This window comes from Coturnix japonica, unplaced genomic scaffold (genome assembly GCF_054131305.1).
Source record: "Coturnix japonica strain WE unplaced genomic scaffold, WE-NBRP24 Scf088, whole genome shotgun sequence".
NCBI lineage: Eukaryota > Metazoa > Chordata > Aves > Galliformes > Phasianidae > Coturnix > Coturnix japonica.
The window spans coordinates 260,512-278,187 of NW_028188991.1; the positions used below are offsets into that span (position 1 = coordinate 260,512).

General features: G+C 65.4%; 4 protein-coding genes and 1 long non-coding RNA gene across 6 annotated transcripts; 4 read left to right on the top strand and 1 right to left on the bottom strand.

Moving 5' to 3' along the window:
- Positions 1-1,483: 1,483 nt before the first annotated feature.
- On the top strand, positions 1,484-10,141 carry SEMA4A (semaphorin 4A). Its single transcript, XM_085534565.1, is given in 15 exon segments — positions 1,484-2,048; positions 2,959-3,119; positions 3,217-3,279; positions 3,772-3,870; positions 4,139-4,241; positions 4,469-4,585; positions 5,203-5,333; positions 5,888-6,066; positions 6,537-6,675; positions 7,055-7,241; positions 7,706-7,824; positions 8,495-8,658; positions 9,009-9,097; positions 9,622-9,841; positions 9,843-10,141. Coding segments are annotated over 15 exon segments (2,607 nt in total). The 5' UTR covers positions 1,484-1,498; the 3' UTR covers positions 10,129-10,141.
- On the bottom strand, positions 5,230-7,168 carry LOC146751468 (uncharacterized). Its single transcript, XR_014941513.1, has 3 exons — positions 7,038-7,168; positions 6,531-6,603; positions 5,230-5,911 (listed from the first exon to the last, which is right to left on the bottom strand). It is a non-coding gene; the product is annotated as an uncharacterized LOC146751468 (long non-coding RNA).
- A 1,132-nt stretch (positions 10,142-11,273) lies between the features above and the next one.
- SLC25A44 (solute carrier family 25 member 44) lies at positions 11,274-14,002 on the top strand. The gene is made up of 4 exons (XM_015884297.3): positions 11,274-11,471; positions 11,840-12,507; positions 13,056-13,183; positions 13,389-14,002. Exons 2-4 carry the CDS (start codon positions 11,886-11,888, stop codon positions 13,578-13,580), a joined length of 942 nt encoding a protein of 313 aa, XP_015739783.1. The 5' UTR covers positions 11,274-11,471; positions 11,840-11,885; the 3' UTR covers positions 13,581-14,002.
- Positions 14,003-14,290: 288 nt separating this feature from the next.
- Positions 14,291-15,892, top strand: PMF1 (polyamine modulated factor 1). Its single transcript, XM_085534595.1, has 5 exons — positions 14,291-14,401; positions 14,515-14,620; positions 14,797-14,897; positions 14,992-15,187; positions 15,708-15,892. Exons 1-5 carry the CDS (start codon positions 14,301-14,303, stop codon positions 15,759-15,761), a joined length of 558 nt encoding a protein of 185 aa, XP_085390721.1. The 5' UTR covers positions 14,291-14,300; the 3' UTR covers positions 15,762-15,892.
- Positions 15,893-16,406: 514 nt separating this feature from the next.
- On the top strand, positions 16,407-17,349 carry BGLAP (bone gamma-carboxyglutamate protein). Of its 2 annotated transcripts, XM_085534596.1 has the most exons (4): positions 16,407-16,486; positions 16,823-16,855; positions 16,933-16,999; positions 17,130-17,349. In XM_085534596.1, the coding sequence occupies exons 1-4, from the start codon at positions 16,426-16,428 to the stop codon at positions 17,260-17,262; spliced, it is 294 nt and encodes a 97-aa protein (XP_085390722.1). In that variant the 5' UTR covers positions 16,407-16,425; the 3' UTR covers positions 17,263-17,349. The 2 variants fall into 2 exon arrangements, with proteins under 2 accessions (XP_085390722.1, XP_085390723.1); XM_085534597.1 differs by lacking the exon at positions 16,407-16,486 and having other exon boundaries at positions 16,700-16,855.
- The last annotated feature ends 327 nt before the right edge of the window (positions 17,350-17,676 follow it).

A 17,676-nucleotide genomic window follows, 5' to 3' on the forward strand; every position in this document is an offset into this window, starting at 1 on the left:
CCCCCCCCCAGCCGCTCCCTGCAGTGCTGCCCCCCCCCGCTGTGCTCTGTACGCCCCCCCTGCGCCCCCCAATACAGCAGACCCCTCCCCGCTGCCTCTTGTGTCATTTCGTGTCGCCGTGGGGATGTGGGGGGGGGCTGAAATCGCACCGATGGACCCTGTGGCAATGGAAGGAGCCCCGGAATGTTGGACCCCCCCACTCGTGGCCGTGGGACCCCCCGGGGCAACGGGACCCCCCCCATCCCCTGCTTTCTCTACGGGATCCGCTCGTGGCTGCCGCCCCCTTGTGGCCGTGCCGGGTACTGCAGCGCGGCCCCAAATGGGCTGAGCCGGCACCGAGCGCTGCCAGGGGGCGACCCCCCATTATACAGACCCCCCCCATTATACAGACCAACCCCATTATACGGACCCCCCCCATTATACGGACCCCCCCCATTATACAGACCAACCCCATCATACGGACCAACCCCATTATACGGACCAACCCCATTATACAGACCAACCCCATTATACGGACCAACCCCATTATACGGACCCCCACACACTATACAGGACCCCCCCCATCATACGGACCCCTCCCATTATACAGACCCCCCTCATCACACAGAGCCCCCCCCAGACCCTCAGCTGTGATGTGGGTCTGCCCGGCTTAGTGTGGGGGGGTCCTACGCCCTCCAGAACCGGGGGTGAGGGGCTGGGGGTCACTTTGGGGGCGGTGGGGCACAACGGACCCGGCGCTGATTTGAGGCGGAGCCCCGATCCGGGGGGGGATGTGGGTCAGTGCCCCCCATCCGTGCGTGCCGGGGGGGATTAAGGCCGCCGGGCCCCACTGAGCCGGGGGGGGGGCGGGCACGGCGCCCCCCGGCACAAAGCTGCTTATGGGGCCGCAGGGATGCGGGGCAGAGCGGGGGGGGTGGATGGATGTGGGGCACTGAGGTTATGGGGGAGCGATGGGGACGGGGCGCCCTATGGGGGCATTGCCGCACATCGCCCCCCCGCCCCACATCGCCCCCCCGCCCCACATCGCCCCCCCGCCCCACATCCCCCCTTGGCCCCGTGACCCCCCCGACCCCACACCTCCCCCCCCCCCATCCCGCCCCGTGGCTCCGGCCCAGCGCGGAACAAAGGCGGCCCAGAGCGGCGGCCAAACGGAGCCGTAACCCACATACCGGGCTGGGGCCGCCGGGCTCCGGGGGGCGGGGATGGGGCCGCGCGGTGGGGGGTCCGGCCCCATAGGGGCGATGCTGGGCCGGTGTTCGGCCCCATAGCTCCGCTCGTGGGGTGGCGCTCAGCCCCACAGGGTGATGCTCAGCTCCGTAGGGTGACACTGTCCCCATGGGATGGCGCTCAGACCCGTAGGGTGACGCAGCCCCATAGGGTGGCCCTCAGCCCCAATGGGTGACACTCAGCCCCATAGGATGACACTCAGCCCCATAGGATGACACTCAGCCCCATAGGATGGCGCTCTGCCCCATAGGATGGCGCTCTGCCCCATAGGATGACACTCAGCCCCACAGGGCGATGCTCAGCCCCACACCCGACACCCCACATCCCGCATCCCACCCCACACCGGACCCCACCGGGACCCCCTTCCCGCCCCACCCCGCCCCGCACCGCCCGCTTCTGTGGGGCCGCCCCCCCCGACGTGTCGCTGCCCGTTTCTCTCCCGTCCGGACTTTCAGGTTCCGGGGCCGCGCTCTATGGGGCGGATGATGGGACCGGGGGGCACCGCGACCCGCCGCCCCGTCGGGCCGGGATCCCCGCGGGCCCCGAGCTGACGTCGGGGACGATCCGTGCGGGGCCGGGGGGTGCGGGACGAGACGAGGAGGAGACGAGGAGGAGACCCCAAACCCCCCCCAACCAACCCCCCTTCGATCCGTCCGTCCGTGGGTCCGGAACTTCTCGCCTCGCGTGGGTCCCCCCGCCCCGTTTCCGCTCCCGGTCCCGCATCGCCCCGCACTCCGCCATGCTCCGGCTGCTGCTCCCCGCGCTGCTCCCCGCGCTGCTGCTCCGCGCTCAGCGCCCGCCCCGCGTCAGCATCGCCGCCGGTGAGCGGAGCGGGACGGGGGGGGCGGCCATGGGGGATGTGGGGCTGGGATGGGAAGGGGGGGGGTTGGGGTGGGAGGGGGGGGGTTGGGGGTGTCGGGGGGTGTGGGGCAGCCCCGGTTGCTCTGCAGGTCGGTTTCCCCTCGTTGTGGGGCTGCGGTGGGGGGTTGTGGGGCAGGGAGGGGTGGGGTCGGGCCGTGGTGGCTGTGGGGCGCCCATGGGCGCTCTGTGATCCCCATTTATGGGGTCGCAGTTGGTCGGGGCTGTGGGGCGGCAGGAGCGGGTTTGGGGGGGGGCAGACACCCGTGGGAGCCGCTATGGGGCGGTGGGGGGGGGGCTCCCATAGGTGCTCAGTGGGGGCGGCAGCTCCGCACCCCACAGGGCGCCCCACACCCCACAGCACCACTTCCTCTTCCCCACTGCGCTGCTGTGCTTCCCGTTTCCCGGCCCCATAGAGAACTGTGCCCTATAGATCACAGCACCCCGACCCATAAAGCACCAACACCCCGACCATACAGAGCCCTGCACTCTGACCCCATAGCACCCAGACCCCATAGGGCCCTGCTGCGTCCCCTGAGCCCCATATGCGCCCCATAGCGCTGAGGATGGAGCTCAGCCCCACATTCACCTTCGGGATCCCCTCCCCATGTGGAAGTGCTGCTGTGTGGGGCACCGATGGGGAACTGCCCCCCCCGCCGTGCCCTGCTGACCCCACAGACCCCACAGCGCCCCCCGACCCCACCAACCACCGACCCCACGGACCCCACAGACCCGACGGACCCCAACGACCCCCCCCCACAGACCCCACAGCCCGCAGTGGGACCACCGACCCCTCTGACCCTCATAACCCCACATCCCCGCTGGGTCCCACTGACCCCACATCCCCCCACTGACCCCCACGTCCCCCCCCAGGTGACCCCCGCCGCCCGGTTCGCTCCTTCTCGTCCCCGCGTGTCCGTGACTGTGACTCGCTGCTTTTGGGGCCGGACGAGTCGCTTCTCTACGTGGGCGCCCGTGACGCGGTGCTGGCGCTCAACGTCTCCGACCCCAACGAGCCGCGACTCGTCGCCACGGTCAGCGCCGCCCCACGGAGCCCCCACCCCATAACACACATTGACCCCATGGAGCCCATGGAGCCCCCACCCCACCGTGCCCTTCTTTGCCCCATAGGTGCCGTGGGGACCCACGGAGGAGAAGAAGAGGGAGTGCAGCCTGAAGAGGAAGAGCCCCGAGGTGGGGGGGGGTGTAGGGTGGGTGCAGGGCGCTGTGGGGCGCTGTGGGGCTCAATGGGGTGCGGTGGGGAGCTATGGGGTGTGATGGGGCACTATGGGGTCCTGTAAGATGCTATGGGATGCTATGGGGTGTGATGGGGTGCTGTAGGATGCTCTGGGGTGCTATGGGGTGTGATGGGGTGCTATGGGGTGCTGTAGGATGCTATGGGGCGTGATGGGCACTATGGGGCACTATGGGGTGCTGTGAGACACTGTGGAGCACTATGAGGCACTATGGGGCACTGTGGGGCACTGTGGGGTGCTATGGGATTTGGGACTATACAGGCTGCTATGTGGTTTGTGGTGCTGCGGGGCGCTATGGGCTGCAGTGGGGCGCTATGGGCTGCAGTGGGGCGCAGTGGGGCGCTATGGGGCGCAGTGGGGCGCAGTGGGGCGCTATGGGGCGCATCGTGCTGCCGTTCCATCCCGCCCCACACCGTCTGTCCCCGCTCAGACCGAGTGTTTCAACTTCATCCGCGTCCTCGTGGCTCTGAACCGCAGCCACCTCTACGCGTGCGGGACCAACGCCTTCAGCCCCGCCTGCACCCACATCGTGAGCCGGGGGCCGTGGGTGACCCTATGGGGCTGGGGGGCGAGGGGTGACTCTATGGGGCTGGGGGGCGAGGGGTGACTCTATGGGGCTGGGGGGCGACTCTATGGGGCGCTGGGTGCCCCTATGGGGCTGTGGCCGTGTTGTTGTGCTGCCTCGTGCCCCAGCCCCACAGCGGGTGGGATCCCTGGGAAGCCCCCCCTGCCCCCCAGCCCCGCCCCACATCTGTGGGTCCCGCTGATCCCCCATAACTCCGCCCCCCCCCCACCAGCTCCTGGAGAACTTCACGCTGCCGCGGGCCGCCGTGGGGCAGCGCGATGGGAAGGGCCAGAGCCCCTTCGACCCCCGGCACTCACACACCGCGCTGCTGGACGGTGAGAAACATGGGGGGGGGCAGAGAGTGAGACCCCCAGGGGGACCCCAAAAGGGGAGGGGGGGAACGAGGGGCGGACAGAACAGAGTGACCCCAATAGGGCAACGGGGGTAGTACAAAGATGGGGGGGAACCCCAACATGGATCCAGGGGACCCCATAGATGGAGGGGGGGGGTCTGCAAAGGGGACGGGAGCGTCCCTGCCCCACTGACCCCCCGCCCCCCCCAGGCGGGGAGCTCTACGCGGCCACGGCCAACAACTTCCACGGCACCGAACCCGTCATCTCCAGATCGTTGGGAGCAAGAACCGCCCTCAAAACTGACGCGTTCCTGCGCTGGTTGGCAGGTGGGGAACTGCCCCATAGGGACAAATGGGGGGCACTGCCCCATAGGGACAAATGGGGGGCACTGCCCCATAGGGACAACTGGGGGTCATTACCCTATAGGGACGGATGGGGGGCACTGCCCCATAGGGATGGATGGGGGGCACTGCCCCATAGGGATGAATGGGGGGCACTGCCCCATAGGGATGGATGGGGGTCACTGCCCCATAGGGATGAATGGGGGGCACTGCCCCATAGGGACAAATGGGGGTCACTGCCTCATAGGGACAAATGGGGGTCACTGCCTCATAGGGACAAATGGGGGTCACTGCCCCATAGGGATGGATGGGGGGCACTGCCCCATAGGGATGGCAGCTGGGGGATCCCCTCCTCATAGAGATGGCACCCATGAGACCCCCAGCCCATCATAACAGCACCCCAAAGAAACCCCCACCCCATGGGCCCCAACACCCCATGGAGACCCCCTACCCCATAGGGACCCACCACCCCAAACCCCATCACCCCATAGGGACCCTCACCCCATAGCAGCCCCTCACCCATAGGGATCCCCCACCCCAAATCCCGCCCCATAGAGACCCCCGACCCCACAGAGTCCCCTCAATAGACCCCCCCCCCCCAGACGACGCGTCCTTCGTGGCCTCCGCTGCCCCCCCCGACGACGACCAGGTTTATTTCTTCTTCGAGGAGACGGCGCAGGAATTCAACTTCATCGAGCGGCTGCGGCTGCCGAGAGTGGGCAGGGTCTGCAAGGTGGGGGGGGGCGAGAAGGGGGGGTCTGGGGGGGGGGGGGGGTGGATGGGGGTCTATGGGGGGAGCTGTGGGGTTCATATGGGATGGGGGGGGTCTGTGAGAGGGGTCCGTGGGGGGTGATGGGGGGGGGTCTGTGGGGGGGTTCATGGAATGGGGTCCATGGGGGTGGGGGGGTCTATGGGGAGGTTCCGTGGGGGGTGATGGGGGGGGTCTGTGAGGGGGGAGGTTCCTTGAGGGGTGGGTCCGTATGGGGGGGGTCTGTGTGTGGGGGGGGGACCTTGAACGGGGGTCTGTGGCTGGGGGTCCTCGGGGGCGGCGGGGTCTGTGCAGGGGATGGCTGGGGGGGGCTCCGTGTGATGGGGGGGGGGGTATCCATGGGGCTCCATGTGATGGGGGGGGTGTATCCATGGGGCTCGGTGTGATGGGGGGGGGGTGTATCCATGGGGCTCCGTGTGATGAGGGGGGGGGGTGTATCCATGGGGCTCCGTGTGATGGGGGGGTGTATCCATGGGGCTCCGTGTGTCTCTATGGGTCTGAGCCGCCCCGCCCCGCAGAGCGATGTTGGGGGTGACAAGGTGCTGCAGAAGAAGTGGAGCACGTTCTTAAAGGCGCAGCTGCTCTGCGCGACCCCCGGCAGCTTCCCCTACAACCGCGTCCGGCACGTGGCCGCGGCACCGAACCGGAACCGCAGCGCGAACCACAGCGAGTTCTACGGCGTGTTCAGCGCGCGGTGGTGCGGGGGGGTGGGGTCTGTGGGGGTCTGTGGGGTCTATGGGGTCTATGGGGCGGGGTCTGTGGGGGTCTGTGGGGCGGGGTTTATGGGGTGATTGATGGGGTCTGATGGGATTTGGGGTTGGGTCCCCATAGGGCGGCGCTGTCTGTGGGGTGGGGGGTCTCGTGGGGCGGTGGGGTCCTATGGGGTGATGGGTCCTAATGGGGGAGTGGGGCGGTGGGTGTCCGTGGGGTGATGGGGCTCTGGACCCCTATGGGGCTCTATATCTCTATGGGGCTCTATATCCCTATGGGGCTCTATGTCCCTATGGGGCTCTATATCCCTATGGGGCTCTATATCCCTATAGGCTCCGTACCCCTATGGGGCCGTTCCCCCTGCCCGTCCCCCCGTTACCCGCAGGTCCCGGTTTTCCCCTCACCCCCCGTTACCCCCCAGGTCCCGGTTCCCCCCTCACCCCCCGTTACCCGCAGGTCTCCCGGTTCCGCGCTCTGTTCTTACAGCCGCTCGTCGCTCCGGGCCGCGTTCGAGGGTCGTTTCCTGGAGCGGGAGAAGGACAGCGCGCAATGGAGCGCACGCAGCGCCCCCCCCGGCGGCCCCCGGCCCGGCAGCGTGAGTGGGGGGGGGGTCAGGGGGCGGGATGTGGGGCGGCCCATAAACCCCATATCCCCCATATCCCCCATACCCCCCATATCCCCCCATATCCCCCATATCCCCCTATACCCCCCATATCCCCCCATACCCCCCATATCCCCCCATATCCCCCATATCCCCCTATACCCCCCATATCCCCCCATACCCCCTATATTCCCCCATACCCCCCATATCCCCCCATACCCCCCATACCCCCCATATCCCCCATACTCCCCATACCCCCCATATCCCCCATACCCCCCATACCCCCCATACCCCCCATATCCCCCATATCCCCCATACCCCCCATACCCCCCATATCCCCCCATATCCCCCCATACCCCCCGTATCCCCTCAGTGCTCCGCGGGCTCCTCCTCGGACCAGCTGCTGTCGTTCATGAAGGACCATTTCCTGATGGAGTCTCGCGTGGTTCCGACCCACGGGCGCCCGCTGCTGCTCAGCGCCGCGTCCTACACGCACATCGCCGTGCACCAAACGCGCGGCGCCGCCGGGACCGAGCACCGGGTGCTGCTCATGGCCACGGGTGGGGAGAGGGGGGGAGAGGGGGCCCTATGGGGCGGGGTGACCCTGTGGGGTGGTGGGACCCTATGGGGTAATGGGTCTCTATGGGGTGATGGGTCCTTATGGGGTGGTGGGACCCTATGGGGCACGGTGACCCTATGGAGTGGTGGGACCCTATGGAGTGGGGTGACCCTATGGGGTGATAGGTCCCTATGGGTTGGTGTGTCCCTATGGGGCTGTGTCCCTATGGGGCCGTGTCCCTATGGGGCTGTGTCCCTATGGGGCTGTGTATCCCTATGGGGCTGTGTCCCTATGGGGCTGTGTGTCCCTATGTGGCTGTGTCCCTATGGGTTGGTGTGTCCCTATGGGGCTGTGTCCCTATGGGGCTGTGTCCCTATGGGGCTGTATCCCTATGGGGCTGTGTCCCTATGGGGCCGTGTCCCTATGGGGCGCTGTTCGCTATGGGGCTGTTGCTGTGCCCCACAGACACGGGGTTCCTGCACAAGGCGGTGGAGGTGGGGGAGGGGCGCGCACACATCGTGGAGAGCGTCCAAATGTTTGAGGAACCGCAGAGAGTCAGCAGCGTCCTATTGTCTGCCAGCAAGGTGGGGCGGGGGGCTATGGGGGGTTATGGGGGGTTATGGGGTATTATGGGGGGTTATGGGGTATTATGGGGTGTTATGGGGGGTTATGGGGGGCTATGGGGGGTTATGGGGGGCTATGGGGTATTATGGGAGGTTATGGGGTGTTATGGGGGGTTATGGGGTATAATGGGGGGTTATGGGGGTTATGGGGGGTTATGGGGTGGGATGGATGGAATGGGATGTTATGGGATACAGTGGGATGGATGGGATGGAGATGGGATGGATGGGATGGGATAGAATGGGATGTTATAGGATGGATGGGATGGAGATGGGATACTGGGATGGGATGTTATGGGACGGCTGGGTTGGGATGGATGGATGGGATAGGATAGGATGGGCTATGGTGGGTTATTATGGGCTCTGATGGGCTATTATGGGCTATGATGGGCTATTACGGGCTATGATGGGCTGTGATGGGCTGTGATGGGCTATTATGGGCTGTGATGGGATATTACGGGATATTATGGGCTATGATGGGCTGTGATGGGATGTTATGGGCTATGATGGGCTATGATGGGATATTACGGGATATTATGGGCTATGATGGGTTATGATGGGTTGTGATGGGCTATGATGGGTTATGACGGGCTGGCTGGACGCCGTGCTGTCCCCATGCATTGCTGTGCTGCAGGACGTGCTGTACGTGGGTCACGCTGGCGGCGTGTTGGTGCTGCCATTGTCCAACTGCAGCCAGCACCGCAGCTGCACCGAGTGCGTCCTGGCCCGGGACCCACATTGTGGCTGGAGCAGCAGCCGCAGCAACTGCGAGAGGGTGGGGGCGGCCCCGGGGGATGGGTGAGTGATGGGGACAAGGACCTGACCCTATAGACAGAACCCCAATAACTGACCCTATAGACAGCACCCCATTAACTGACCCTATAGACAGCACAATAACTGACCCTATAGACAGCACAACAATAACTGACCCTATAGACAGCACAATAACTGACCCTATAGACAGCACAACAATAACTGACCCTATAGACAGCACAATAACTGACCCTATAGACAGCACAACAATAACTGACCCTATAGACAGAACCCCATTAACTGACCCTATAAACATCCCCCCATTACCTGACCCTATAAACATCCCCCCATTACCTGACCCTATAAACATCCCCCCATTAACTGACCCCGCACAGCCCGTGGCTGCAGGACGTGGAGCGCGGCGACGCCGGGAGCTGCCACCGGGGGAGGAGCCGGGGGGCAGAAATGGGGCCGGAGGAACTGAGTGAGTGTGGGGCGGGGGGGGGTTATGGGGCGGGGGGGGGTTGGTAGGGTCAGAGTTAGGGTCAGGGTTAAGGTTAGGATTATAGGGGGAGGGTTATGGGGTTGGGGGTTGGATAATAGGGTTAATATGATAGGGTTATAGGAGTATGGGGTTATATGGGCAGAGGGTTATAGGGGTATGGGGCTATAGGGGTTGGGGTAAAGGGGTATCGGATTATAGGGGTATGGGGTTATAGGGGTATGGGATTATATGGGCAGAGGGTTATAGGGGTATGGGGCTATAGGGGTGGGGTAAAGGGGTATGGGGTTATAGGGGTATGGGGTTATAGGGGTATGGGGTTATATGGGCAGAGAGTTATAGGGGTGTGGGGCTATAGAGGTGTGGGGTTATGGGGGTATGGCGTTATAGGGCTATGGGGCTATAGGGGCACAGGGGTGTTTGGTTTCCCATCTGTGGGGTTCGTGTTCTCACCGTGTCCCCCCGTTTCCCCCCGTGTCCCCCCGTTTGTGTCCCGTTTCCCGTAGCCCTCACCGCTCCCGTTCACTCCCTGCTCCGCCTGCCGTGCCCGCCGCGCTCCGCCTGGGCCTCGTACAGCTGGGAGCAGCCGGTTGGGGCTCGGGGGGTCACGGAGCAGCTCCCGGACCTGACGCTGCTGGTGGCGGCGCAGCCCCGAACCGCCGGCACTTACACGTGCTGGGCCACCGAGAACGGCGCCCGCTGGGCCGTGGTTCGGTACCGGCTGCAGGAGCCGCACCGAGGCGCCCGAACGGGGCGGCTGCGGGATGTTGGACGGGGCGGCGGCAACGAGCGGCTCGTACCGGGCGCGGTTCGTGGCCGTGACGGCGCTGCTGGCGCTGACGCTGGTGGCCGCGGCCGGGCTGGGTTTAGTGGCCTATAGAGCCCGCAGCAAAGTGAGGGCTGCCCCGGGGGGGGGCGGGGAGAAAAAGCCCCTCAACGGGGGCGGGGAGCGGGGCTGCTGCCTGCAGATGGACGGTAACGGGAGGGAGCGGGGGGACGGCGGGGAGCGGTGAGAGAACCGCAACCGGGGCGGGGGGGGGGTGAGGATGGAGAGGGGGGTTGGAGGGTTTGGGGTGTTTTTGTTGGGGTTTGGGGAATTGAATGCAGTGTTATGGGGGGGGGGGGGGGGCAGGGCTGCTGCCTGCTGATAGATGGGGATGTGGAACCAAGGATGGGGGGGGGGGGAGGTTTGGGGGGGTTTAATGGGTTTATGGGGGATTTATTGGGTTTGGGGTAATTTCTCACCCTGTTTGACCGTTATGTTTGGGCCCACGGTGGGAGGAGGAGGAGGGGATGTGGGGCTGGGGGGGGCAGGCAGGGGGATGTGGGGCTGGGGGGGCTGGGGGGGATGTGGGGCTGGGGGGGATGTGGGGCTGGGGGGGATGTGGGGATGGGGGGGATGTGGGGATGAGGACGCGGCCCGGGAGGGGCCTTGGAGCCGCGTTCAGCCCCGTTTGCTCAGGAGGAGCCGCCGATCCCACTTTGTACGTCTCGTTTTGTAATTAAAAGGCAAAAAGGTCACAGTGTGTGTGTGTGTGTGTGTGTGTGTGTGTGTTTATGTGTGTGTGTGTGTGTGTGTTTATGTGTGTGTGTGTGTGTGTGTGTGTGTGTGTGTTTATGTGTGTGTGTGTGTGTGTGTTTATGTGTGTGTGTGTGTGTGTGTGTGTGTTTATGTGTGTGTGTGTGTGTGTGTGTGTGTGTGTGTTTATGCGTGTGTGTGTGTTTGTGTGTGTGTGTGCAGCTCTGCAGGCGCGGGACAAGCCTTTGTACACGCCCCCTTTTAAGGCTTTTATTTGGTGCTGCCCCTTTAAGGGCTTTTATACGGCACTTCCCCTTTAAGGATCTCTATTGGGCTCTGCGTCTTTAAGAACCTTTATTTGGTGCTGCATCTTTAAGGGTTTTTATTTGACACTGTCCCTTTAAGGGCCGTTATTTGACACTGCCCCTTAAAGGGCCGTTATTTGGCTCCGCCCCTTAAAGGGCCGTCACTTGGCTTTTCCTCTTTATGGGCTTTTATGTGACGCTGCCCCTTTAAGAGCCGTTATGTGACGCTGCCCCTTTAAGGCCTGTCCTTGTGCAGCGCATGCGCACTCCGTCTCTCTCGCCCCTCCGCACCGTCCCTTTTTGCTGCGGCCGGAAGCACGTGACCTCTCCTTCCGCCCCAGCCTCATCCCTTCCCCAAGATGGCGGCGCCGTGCGCGCTCTGATTGTACAGCGCTTCATTGAGGCCTCGACGCGCCGCCGCCGCCTCCTCCGTTCACTTCCGGCGGGCGCTGAGAAACGGGAGCGGAAACGGCGGCCATGGGGCGGGGGGCTGCGACGGGCGGGGACGGAGGAGGCCGGATCTGGGAGTGAGGTGAGAGCGGGGCGGGGGTAGGCCGCAGTGGGGGGGGGTAGGCCTCACCAGGCGGAGTAGGCCGCAGTGGGGGCAGTAGGCCGCAGTGGGGGGTAGGCCGCACCAGGGGGTGTAGGCCGCACCAGGGGGTGTAGGCCGCAGCGGGGGGTGTAGGCCGCAGCGGGGGGTGTAGGCCGCACTTTGGGAGGGGGTCGGGATCCGGGGTGGGAGGAGCCGAATTGGGCCCCAGTGGCGACCTTGAGCGGGTCGGGGCCTTTTTGGGGCCGATTCTGGTTCGGTTCGATCCGGGACTATGGGACTATGGGCGGCTCCGTGCTGTGGGGCTGTGGCTTTGACGGGAGCCGTCCATGAAAGTTGAATGCTTGCAGGACCCCCCCAACCTCCCCAAGGCAGCGACGCAGGGATCAGCCGGCAATGGAGGATAAACGTAACATCCCCATCATCGAATGGGAGCACCTGGACAAGCGGCGTTTCTACGTGCTGGGCATCTGTATGACCATGATGATCCGTGTCAGCGTTTACCCCTTCACCCTCATCCGCACGAGGCTGCAGGTGCAGAAAGGGAAGAGTTTATACAGCGGGACGTTGGATGCCTTCATTAAGATCCTGCGCACTGAAGGGGCAGCTGGGTTGTATCGTGGGTTCCTGGTCAACACGTTCACGCTGATCTCAGGGCAGTGCTACGTCACCACGTATGAGCTGACGCGTAAATACGTGGCGCGTTACAGCAGCAACAACGCCCTCAAGTCGCTGGTGGCTGGTGGCTGCGCGTCGCTGGTGGCTCAGAGCATCACGGTGCCCATCGACGTGGTGTCACAGCACCTGATGATGCAGAGGAAGGGGGAGAGCATGGGCAGGTTCACGGTGCGCGGCCGCGACGGGCGGAGGGTGCTGATGTTCGGCCAAACCAGGGACATCATCGTGCAGATCTTCAAGGCCGACGGACTGAGGGGTTTCTATCGCGGTTACGTGGCCTCGCTGCTCACCTACATCCCCAACAGCGCCGTCTGGTGGCCGTTCTACCACTTCTACGCCGGTACGTGCGGGGTCTGAGGGTGGAGATGGGGGGAGGTTGGTGTTTGTGTTGGTTGTTAATGTGGGGAGGGGTCTGAGGGGGGTCTGAGTGCAGCTGGGGGTTGGAAGGGTTGGTTCATCTGCAGCGCTCCCTCCAACCCATCCTGGTGCAGAGAAATGGGGGAGCTTTGGGGTCCTTCAGCCCCTTCATGGGTGGGCTCAGTGGTGTAATTGACCAGCAGTGGATGGTGCAGAGCTGGGAGGACAGGCTGACACAGCTGGGGGCTGTGCTGCTGTTCAGCAGCACCTGGGCAGACCCCCTGTGGACAGACCCCCTATGGACAGACCCCCTATGGATAGACCCCCTATGGATGCCCCTCCAACCCCTCCAGCTGTGAATCTGCTGTGCAAACTGCTCTGATAAGGGGGGGGTCAAATCCCACTCAGCCAAAGCAGGAGGAAGGAGCTCCCCCATCCTCCCCATGGCTGGTGGGTGGCCCAGCAGTGGGGGTTGCGTTGGACGCTGCCTGCACTCACAGCACTGACCCGTCCCCTCTGCCCCCCCCGCAGAGCAGCTCTCCAGCCTGACCCCCAAGGACTGTCCCCATCTCCTCCTTCAGGCCATTTCGGGGCCTCTCGCTGCCGCCACGGCCTCCACGCTCACCAACCCCATGGACGTCATCAGGGCCCGTGTTCAGGTACGGCTCCTGCTGCCTCCACACGCCTGGGGTGCAGCTCAGTTCTGAGGCTGCAGTGACACTGTGTGTGTGTGTGTGTTCATAAACCCATTGGAGCTGTGTGTGTGTGTGTGTGTGTGTGTCCATAAACCCATTGGAGCTGTGTGTGTGTGTGTGTGTGTGTGTTCATAAACCCATTGGAGCCGTGTGTGTGTGTGTCCTGCAGGTGGAAGGGAAGAGCTCCATCGTGCTGACGTTCAAGCAGCTGATGGCGGAGGAGGGGCCGTGGGGGCTGACCAAGGGTCTGTCTGCCCGCATCATCTCGGCCACCCCCACCACCATCGTCATCGTGGTGGGATACGAGACGCTCAAGAAGCTCAGTCTGCGCCCGGAGCTCATGGACTCGCGCCACTGGTAGGGGCTCAATTGGGGGGTCACTGTCCTGCAGCCCCCCCCATCTGCCTTTATTGGACCCACCGGCACCGGGTGGACTTGGACCAGCACCGCCCCATTGTCCCGCCCGGTTCCGATCCCGGTTCATGTCCCGGTTCTGCTCTGGGTTCTCCCGGTTCCTGTCCCGGTTCTTGTCCCGGTTCTCCCGGTTCTCCTCGTGGCCGCACGGTGCCGTTCCGCTCATTGAGCGGCCGCTCCCGGCCCAAATTGAGGCCGATCCTGCACTTTACGGACCGGGACGCTGCAGCCCGTGGGGGTCAATGGGGTCAATGGACGCACTTGACGTAGTGGCCGCAATTGACGTAACGGACGCAATTGACGTAGCGGCCGCACTTGACGCCCCGCCCACCGTAGCGGCGCAGCCAATAAACGCGCTCCGCTCTCGTTCTGGCGGCTCCCGCGCGTTGGGCGCGTTGACCAATCGGCGTCGGGGGGGCGGGAATCGGGCGGGGGCGGTGACCAATCGCAGCCGGGCTTACCCCCGGTGTCCAGGAGGGGGCGCTGTGGGAACCACGAGGAGGCGGCGGCCAATCGGAAGCCGCCTTTCTCTCGGGAGTGGCCCCGCCCCGGGACCGCGACCAATCGGCGGAGGGGGCGGTGCTCGGGAGGAGGCGGTGACCAATCAGGCGGCGATCCCGCCGTGAGGCGGCGGCCAATCAGGGTGGGGGTCGTTTTGCGGCGGGAAATGGCGGAAGCGGCGGCGGGACAAGATGGCGGCACCGGGCGGGCGGAGCTGATGGCGGCGGTGCTGGATGCGTTCAGCGAGCGGCTCCTGGCGGCGGGCAGGTACCGGGGGTAACGGGGTTAATGGGGGTTAATGGGGTTAATGGGGGTTAATGGCGGTACCGGGGCTGTGCCGGTGTCCGTTATGACCCGCCGTGACCCGCCCGGTCCCGCAGTTACGATCGTTTCGCGCGCTGTTACCGCCGCTTCTACCGGGCGCTGCCCCACGTGACCCGCAGCATCCACCAGCAGTTCGTGGCGCAGCTCCGGGATCACGTGACGGTCAGCGGGGACGGGGGGGCGGGGGGGGGTCAGTATGGGGGGGGGGGGTTAATTAATAAGGGGGACCGGTCGGATCCGGTCCCGTTCTGGATCCGGTCCCGTTCGGATCCGGTCCCGTTCTGGTTCCGGTCCCGTTGGGTTCCGGCCCCGTTCGGACCCGGTTCCGTGTGTCCCAGGCCGAGATCCGGGACGTGAAGCAGGAGGGGAACCTGGAGCAGCTGCTGCGGGAGTTGGACCGGATCGTGGAGGAGTCGCGGGGCTGCGACCAACCGGCCTGGTACCGGGAACGGGGGGGAGCCGGTACATGCGGCCCGTGGGGTCGGTCGGGTCGGTCCGGTCGGTACCGGAGCCCCGGGTCGGTCCGTTCCCAGGCGGCCCAGCGGGATCCCGGACTCGGACGCGCGCAGTTCGCTGGTTCCGTTCCTGTTGAAGCAGCGCAGTTTCCTGCGCCGGGCGCTGAGCGACGCGCAACGCGAGAACCGGGCGGCGGCGGCGGCGGTAACGGACGGACGGGAACGAATCGAGGAGCTGAGGAGGGAGATCGGGGAGCGGAACCGGGCCTGGAAGGTGCGAACGGAACCGGACGGAACCGAACGGACCGAACGGGACCGAACGGAACCGAACGGAACCGAACGGGACCGAACGGAACCGAACGGAACCGAACGGAACCGGACGGAACCGAACGGGACCGAACGGAACCGAACGGAACCGAACGGGACCGAACGGAACCGAACGGGACCGAACGGAACCGAACGGAACCGAACGGGACCGAACGGAACCGAACGGACCGAACCGCGGGGCGGCACCGGTGGGGGGGGAGGGACCGTCCCGTTGTGCTCCACCCGCGGCTCCGCCCCCGGTGTCGGTGCGGGGCGGTTCCATGGGCAAAACGGGGCTGGGGGCGGAGCTGGGGCTGCAGCACAGCGACCCCCGGGGTCCCGTACAGCCCCAGCATCCCACAGCCCCATCATGATCCTACAGCCCCATCGTCACCCCACAGCCCCACGGCACCCCCCGTGTTGGCCTCGGTTCCCCCGTTTCCTCGCGGTGTTTCCCCGTTACCCCCATATTGTCCCCCCCCCCCCAGGCGCTGAGCGCGGAGCAGCAGCAGCTCACGGCGGTTCTGCAGCCGCGTCCATAGGGACACACGGAGCAGCTGCAACCCGGGGCCGTGTGTGAAAACGGGACCAACGGAACCAACGGGACCATCCGGCCCGGCGGCGTTTGGGCCGAACGTTGTGAGAAACGGCTGCAATAAAGGAGCGAGTGGGACCCTGTGTCTGCACGGAGCCGGGGGGCGGGGGGCACAGAGCGAAACGCGTGGGGAGGGGGCTCAGAGCTGGGAGTGGGGAGGGGGCTCAGAGCTCAGAGCTGGGAGTGGGGAGGGGCTGGAGCTGGTGGGGAGGGGGCTTGGGGTGCAGCCCCCCCTGAGCGCCCAGCCGGAACCGTCAGAGCCGAGGCTGTAATTTGGAGGCTCCGTCTGCAATTAGAGCCGTCGGGCGCCTTCCCCCGTCCTGGCAGCACAAGCTGCTCGTTGCGGTCGGTCCCACAAAAGCTTCGGCTGCTCCCGAACCTCCGCCCCAAACCTCCAGTTCCGTCGGTCCGGACACGCGGCGGCCGCAGTTCGGGGGGGGGACCCGGAGCTGAGCCCCCCCCAGCGCCCCGGAATGGGGCCGAGGGACGGAGGAGCCCAAACCGCGGCGGATGCGCTGGAAATAGCGCAGGGAACGGCCCGGGGGGGGCGGGCGGCCGGGCCCTATAAAGGCGGCTCGGTTCGGTTCGGGGTGTCGTGGTGGAGCTGCACCATGAAGGTCCCGGTTCTGCTGCTCCTCGTGGCGCTGCTCACGTTCAGCCTCGGCCACAGCGGTACCGGGGGGGGCACGGAGCTGGGATGGGGATGGGGATGGAGGGGGCAGAGAACGGGGCAGAAGATGGGGATGGGATGGGGACGGGGATGGAGATGGGATGGGGATGTGATGGGGATAATGGGGATGGGATGGAGATAGGGATGATGATGGGGATGGGGACGGGATGGGGCAGGAGATGGGGATGGGATGGGATGGGGATAATGGGGATGGGATGGGGATGGAGATGGGGATAATGGGGATTGGGATGATGGGTTTGTGATGGGGTTGACGGTCCGGGTGGGGTCTGTCGGTGCCGATTCTCCGAGGGCTCCGCACCCACCGTCTCGTCCCGCAGCGCCCGACGGTTCCGCTGCTCCCGATGCTCGAGGTGGGTGCTCACAGACCCCCCCCCCTCCCCCCCCCAATGGTCACGGTCGGGGTTGACCCACTGCCCCCCCCCCCCAGCTTTCATCTCCCACCGCGCCAGCGCCCAGATGGTGCAGAGGCAGAAGCGGAACTTCGCCGTTAACAGGTAACAACGACCCCCGTTACGGGCACTGCTGCCCCGGCAGCCCCGAACCCCCCTCACCATCCCCCCCCCTCACCATCCCCATCCCCCCCTTTGGGGCCGTTCCCCCCCATTTCCCCCCATCTCCCCCCAGCGGCGCGGCCGCGGCTCCGCCGAACCCGCTGGAGGCGAAACGGGAGGTGTGTGAGCTGAGCCCGGACTGCGACGAGCTGGCGGATCAGATCGGCTTCCAGGAGGCGTATCGCCGCTTCTACGGGCCCGTCTGAGCGACCCCCCCCCCAACAACGGGGTTCAGCGCCCCCCCCCCAATAACGCTCCGCTTCTCCGTGCAGAAATAAAGGCAGCGCAGCGCACAGCGGCTCCGTGCTGGGTCGGGGTCTGTGTGTGTATATGGGGGGGGGGGGGGTTACGGTCCCTTAACGAAGCACTTTAAGCTTCATTACGGCCCCATTGGGACGGGGGGGGGGGTCTGGTGTTGCACTGGGGGTGTCAGCTCTGCAGCTCAGCCCCGCAGGGTCAGCAGGGCCAACGGCTCCAAGACCCCCCAGTATCAGAGGGGGTGAATCCCCTTTAATGGCGCAGCTGGGGGGTCGCAGGCAGAGCTGGGGGGGGGGATGCTCCGCAGCCCCCCTTGTTCCCCCCCCATGGTGGGGAGGAACAGCAGCGCAATGCAAAGGGAA